A 6,065-nucleotide genomic window follows, 5' to 3' on the forward strand; every position below is an offset into this window, starting at 1 on the left:
TATATATATACACTAAGCTGCCTCTGTTTATAGTAAGATATAATTACACACAGTTGTGTTATATTTAGAAACTTTTGAATACAGTTTTTGTTGCTCTGGATTTTGTTTAAGAATAAAGAGCAAAAATGGGTATGTTTGCATGTCGGTAATAAATAAATTGAGAACCATGTAGGTCTATCAGAAAATGTTCCAAAAAATACAAAATGTTTTGATTATAACAAAATGTTTAAGGGATATGAGTACATTTACAAAGCATTGAGGGCATGCTGTAGAGCTCACATTATCAAAGTCCTGATCCTGGACATTTAAAATCAGAGCTTTGCTTCCATATGTGTTGACCAGAGAGGCTGCACTCTTTCCAGCTGTGACGAAGCCGCAGTATTCGGGCAGCTCAAACTCTGGATGAAACTGGTTCACTGCCAGAACCCTGACCAGCACTGTCGCGACAGAGTACTTCCTGGGATCGTCGTCCTGGTACGCCTGCACACAAAGTTGAACACCGTGGAAGAGCGATGTGGGGTTTGGCGAATCTTTAACAAATTGTCAATTTCCAGGGGGAAACAAATCTTACCATGACTTGAAGATGCACAACAGGAGTTAGGAGTCTGTCCTTTAAACCCTTCATCAGTCTCAACTCACCAGTCTCTCTGTTGATACTGAAATGCCCACCTTCATCTTCTGACAGAATTACAGAATCGCTTATGTGACATCTGCACACCTCAGACTTAAACCTATTTTATCATGTGCTGTACCTGAGAGAATGGCATAGCTGATGGAGGAATTGACGCCTCTATCTCCATCCACCGCATGAATGGGACCCGGAGAAAATTCCAGCACAATATCCTGTAACGTGATATACGTTTGTGGCACTGTGAATCAGATGTATCTGAAATCTATTGCTCGGTTATCAGATGTTTGAATATGTAACATTAACAAAGGTAAAAGTATATTTCAAGAAGGGTAAAGAGAAGCTGACCTCTTCTCCCTCTGTGACATTGACCATGTACGCAGGGCTGGTGCAGATTCGACTGGTCTCATCCTGGAACAGCAACACACAGGGCACAAACCGTGGGTACTGGTCATCTCCATCCTGAACCATGATGGTGACATTGGTGCTGGTGTTGTAGTGCTCAGCAGTGTTCATTTCCTGCCACAACAACAAGCCAATGAGATACATTGTTCAAAGAAGAAATATGGTCAAATCTAGTTTACATATACATATTATTGGCAGGAATGTCATATTCTTTTGTGGCTTTTAATAGTATTTTGAAACTGTTTCGAGGTGAACTAATATCTTAGTTAAGCACAAATCTGGCTGCACAAATTTGAATTCATTCTGAATTTTCTATAACTTATCCAGGATATGAATTAGGAAAAATATGCAGACCCAAATATGATAAGAACTGCTAATATGTTGCTGCTCGCTAACTAAGAGGGGGACTACCTCCAGAAATTAGGAGGTGGAGAGGATGGACTGGCCTGCCGGCAGTACTGACCTCAACTCCTCATACTTGTGGGTTTCATTTTGATGTGGTGCTCATGCGAGACAGACCTACAGAACCACACTGGCTGTACAACGTGTAAACAAGCTGGTGGTCAGCATGAGGAGGGGTTGCCAGGCTGTTCAGGTTGTGTGCAGTTGTCCCTGGCAACTTCTGGATCCATTGTTTGTTAAATCATTAAACAGCTGAATTAGGTCTTTTGTCTTTTTACTTCAAACACTCAATCCAATGAAAGACATCAAATGCTGGTCAAAGTCAAAATAAGCTATTTAGCACTGGCAAAGAGTGGAAACACCAAATTAACTATTCAACTTCTGCTTGTTTGACCAATAAATTAATTTTATTTAAAATTGTGACATAGTTTAATGGGAAGAACAAAATAGAACAGTGCTATGGCATCTAGCGGGGAATTTGACAACTGTTCAGAAATAAGTCTGTTAGGTTACCTGATTAAGTTAATTGAAATGTACAGCAGACCACATGAAAGATTTAGATATTTGGCCACAAATGACATGAAGTATTTTGGGAGGAGTCAAACTGTGGAAATGTTAACTGTCAAGTTTAGTGGTGGTACTGTAATGGTAATGGTGATGGTTTGTTTATATGCCACTGCTACTGCTGCTGCTTAGCCCATAGTTCTCTTAAAACAATCATAAAGGTTGCTTTTTGTATAATTGGTCAACGTGAAGAACAGAACATCTCAAATGTACAATTAAAAGCCCCAAATGAGTTTGATCTTTGTGTCGACCATGGCTGTCAGACAAACTTCATCATCATTTGAGTGGGATAAGAAGCCCATACTGCTTTAAATCAGGTAAAGCCATTCATTAAGAAAGAAAAATAGCAGTAGTAATGTTACGAACAGAAGCGTAGATGGTGACAGTGAGCCGAGTTTTAGTCTCGTAATCCAGCGGTTTGGAAAGGATCACCTCACCACTGTTTGGCAGATCAATCTTGAAGTACTCAGCGTCAGGCTGTAACACAGAAACATAATCTACAGTCAACGACTGGTTTCTCTTGTATTTATTTATTTTAGTGGTTCGAATGTCAAACTTACGCTTGTTTGGTCAATTGAGTAAAGCATCTTATCATCATCAGCGTCCGAGGCTTGCACAGTAAAAGCCACAGCATTTACTGGAGTGAGCTGGATAAAACAGAGACAGATAAGCAGATAAATACCCTTCACCTGAGAGATCGATTTAAATCTCAAGGTCAAATTTGTGCTCGTACCTCGTTCAACGTAAGTGATTGTACACTTTTTTCTGAAAACATGGGTAAATTGTCATTCTCATTAAGAATCTCCACCATGACTCTGTACACGGTCTACAAGGAAACCAAAACACATTCAGGTTTTAATTTGTATCATCATAAGGAGGATCACAAAATATGAATATGCTTCAAAATGAACCTGAAACATGTCTTCCTCATAACATGATAGCTCCGCCATTAAGACTGGACCAAGAGTCTGAAAGAGAAAGGACAAATGTGGACGTTGAAATACATTTCAATGCCTGTGACACTTTCAACACTAACAATGAGTTTAAATCCTTGTGGAAAATGAAATGTAACTATTAACTTTAACCCTACGTCTCTAGCTGAAAACAATTAGAGGATCGAATCAGACTTATGTCTGGCACATTAAAGGACAAACAAAATAAGCCATGCTAAATTTCTACAAAATAAAAACAGAACGTAAAAATAGAAAAAGTGTGGAACCCTGAAATAATTCCATACAACACATTTTGATTCAATTTCAGCATTCACTGTTCTTAAGTTCACAACATGTTATTAGCTACAAAGAATAATAACCTAAAATAAATCTCAGTTAAAGAAGGATTTTCTTGAGATTGGCTCATTTGTCACCTTCAGCTAAAACCACAGCTGGTAAAAGGTTCAAAGGGATGAAAAGAATCCTGTTTTACAAAGGTAACTGTCAGGAGAAGGTCACAGCAGAAATCAAAAGTAATATATTTACACCAATGCACCTTGAAGACAGACAGGCATCAAAAGTTGAAAACTACAGTGGCATTATGACAACAGAACTTTTCTCCATAAAAGATTAAAAGACAGAAACTGTTCAGGGAACCTATAACTTTTATTTTATCATGTATTTTCGAGATAAATTGTCAGGCGTAAAGAGAGTGAAAGCCAGAGGGAGAAACTGCTAATCTGGTTGACCTTCAACTGGGAGCACTTCAAGGCAGCTTGTCTGGGAGCAATTTGACAAGATAAAACGTGAGGCCTGAGGACAGGGTTGAAGGAACTTTTCTTTGTCAGTTTACTCCAAAATTCCATACAACTCCTTCATTATGATGCCAATCTATCATAAATATCATGATTAAGATTGCAAAACTAACAAATATTACAGTTTAATTATATTTTCTGTTAAGGTAGTCGCAAAACTGCTTGAGTACCGTTGATGGAAACACATCTAATTACCTCTCGGTCAAGAATTTTTTCAGCTGACGTGTTCAGCCGGATGTTTCTTCCGTCTAAGTAGAACCAGTCAGCATCCCTCCCAGACAGACTCCACCGAACCCCTTTCAGGTCCGTGTTTGCCACAAACTCGGCGACAGTGTCTCCCGTGAGGCTGTTTTCTTTGATTTTTGCTAACACATCCTGGCCATCTGAGCATTCAGACCAGCCAGACATACCTAACGAAGCAAACACAAAAGCAGTGAATTAGGAGATGCGTCGTCATGAGATGCTCTCAGAAATCTTGACCGCAAAGTGGCCATACCTGCAACTGTGTGCAGACTAAGCAGGACCAGCAGACTTGAAAGAGTCGCCTCAGCCAGGGCCATTCCTCAGGAGCTTCTTCTCGTTGAGTAAAGAGAGCAGAGACTGCAAACACAATTACCTAAGCAATGGCATGTGTCCATCTTTTGTCAACAAACTTTACTAAATACACTCATGGGTGTGTTTTAAGAATCATCTTCAGATTAGGAGTCCAAAAGAACAAAAACACAGACTTCTCTGTTATGTAATTCTCTCAAATCCTCTCTAAGTGGGTTTCTGTTGTTTCTATTTTGCTCTGACTTCCCAACTCTTGCCGATTCCCTTTTGCTCAGAACTTTTAATTTGTATATACTGACTAGGCACAATATCTGTTGATGATTTCTAAATAAAATAAATAAAAAAAAAACAATCATTTTTTTGGTATTTATTTCTCACACTTTAAGTCTTAATGCTCTGCCCAGTTTCATTGACTTTATCAGGAATTTCTGTTGCATACTTATCTGTATTCTTTTTATCCAGCTTGTTGGAGTAAAACTGTAATCACATTCAGATCGTCTATAAAACACCTCCGCAGCAGGCGTGAGATAAACGTCCAGTTGCCTGCCGCTACTGGCCCAACTTATCTGCATCTGATGCGCTGCCGTCTACACTGTTTACAACACTTGAGCTGACTGACCTGTTCTTGTCAAATCCCTTGCGGCTTCCCTGTCAGCCTCCACCTTCTTCTGACTTGTGATGGACCCAACATCTTTGATCCCTGAAATACTAAAAAGTCAGTAAAGACAGGAAGCAAAGGTAGCAAGATGCTTTCAGGAATAAACAATGGAGAGTTGAAGATTAAACTGCATGTCACAATCACACAGGCTAAGTCCGCCCCCCCACCAGGCTCCCTACACATTAAAGAGCAGACGACAGCTTATGCTGTGTGACCTGGGATAAACGTCAGCTCAGAGGCTGAAAACTGAAGGTGGGGCTTTATCTGGTGAAGACTCCAATCAGATTAGAGGTGGCAAGAACCTGACTGCAGGTTCAAAGATCAGGCCAGGGGTGAATGAAGGGGATTTGTCCATCACTTGACCTCTTAAAGCCAAGAAACTCTTTACATCTAGCTCCATAACAAAGCATTGTTTCTTTTTATTTACAGTTAATGCCTATTTCAAGGTGCTGGTCACGATAACAAAAGTCTTTGTACTTCGCATAGCCTTTGCCTGATGGATTTATTCAATTAGCAACATGTGACAAACTAATGGAGCCTGACAAGGGATTAGCTATCAAATGGCGGCTGTTTGTCTTGTGACGATTAACCTACATCCCTTTACACTCTTGTCACAGCATGCACAGGCATGCAAACACAAAGACACAAAACACATGTCTGCACATATCTTTAAAGAACCCTGTGATAAATGGCTGTCGTCTGGCTCCATGGAAATATTTTGGTTAGTGGAGACTTGTGAGAGGGGAAAACTGAAGTGTCTGAAGATTTCTAGTTTGCCATAGGAGGGAAAATGGTTGACTGTGTATGTCTTTTTTCCAGACCTGGATTTCCCAGTTTGGTCCTTTTTAAATTATCCATCACTTTTGGTGACTGCATCATACGAGTAAAAATATATGCATATTGATCTACTGTGACCAGACTTGACCACTGGATGTCAGCAGAGATGTGGCTGAAGGATGAGAGAGATGCTTTACCCCTTGAACTTATTCACATTTAGTCACATTAAGCTTCAAACATTAATATATTTTTTGTGATAAATGAATTAATTTCACAGACCGATATTAAAGTGGTGAGTAATAGAGACATGGGCATTTGGACACATGTATGTA

At 39.7% G+C, this 6,065-nt stretch overlaps 1 protein-coding gene across 3 annotated transcripts in view; it reads right to left on the reverse strand.

The window, feature by feature from the left end:
- The window catches only part of LOC103466684 (cadherin-related family member 5), a 10,922-nt gene extending 5,765 nt beyond the window's left edge, over positions 1 to 5,157 (reverse strand). Inside the window, exons 1-11 of one of the 3 annotated variants that reach the window (XM_008412455.2) lie at positions 4,918 to 5,157; positions 4,243 to 4,346; positions 3,942 to 4,156; positions 2,911 to 2,967; positions 2,733 to 2,825; positions 2,560 to 2,646; positions 2,366 to 2,476; positions 977 to 1,147; positions 753 to 843; positions 572 to 675; positions 280 to 480 (exon numbers count right to left, since the gene is read on the reverse strand). In XM_008412455.2, coding sequence (XP_008410677.1) covers positions 280 to 480; positions 572 to 675; positions 753 to 843; positions 977 to 1,147; positions 2,366 to 2,476; positions 2,560 to 2,646; positions 2,733 to 2,825; positions 2,911 to 2,967; positions 3,942 to 4,156; positions 4,243 to 4,306 — 1,194 coding nt within the window. In that variant the 5' untranslated portion in view covers positions 4,307 to 4,346; positions 4,918 to 5,157. Of the gene's footprint in view, positions 1 to 279; positions 481 to 571; positions 679 to 752; positions 844 to 976; positions 1,148 to 2,365; positions 2,477 to 2,559; positions 2,647 to 2,732; positions 2,826 to 2,910; positions 2,968 to 3,941; positions 4,157 to 4,242 lie in introns of all 3 variants that reach the window. The other 2 variants (XM_008412453.2, XM_017305517.1) reach the window with 2 other exon arrangements.
- Positions 5,158 to 6,065: the final 908 nt, after the last annotated feature.

This window comes from Poecilia reticulata, linkage group LG6, assembly GCF_000633615.1.
Source record: "Poecilia reticulata strain Guanapo linkage group LG6, Guppy_female_1.0+MT, whole genome shotgun sequence".
NCBI classification, from domain to species: Eukaryota; Metazoa; Chordata; class Actinopteri; order Cyprinodontiformes; family Poeciliidae; genus Poecilia; species Poecilia reticulata.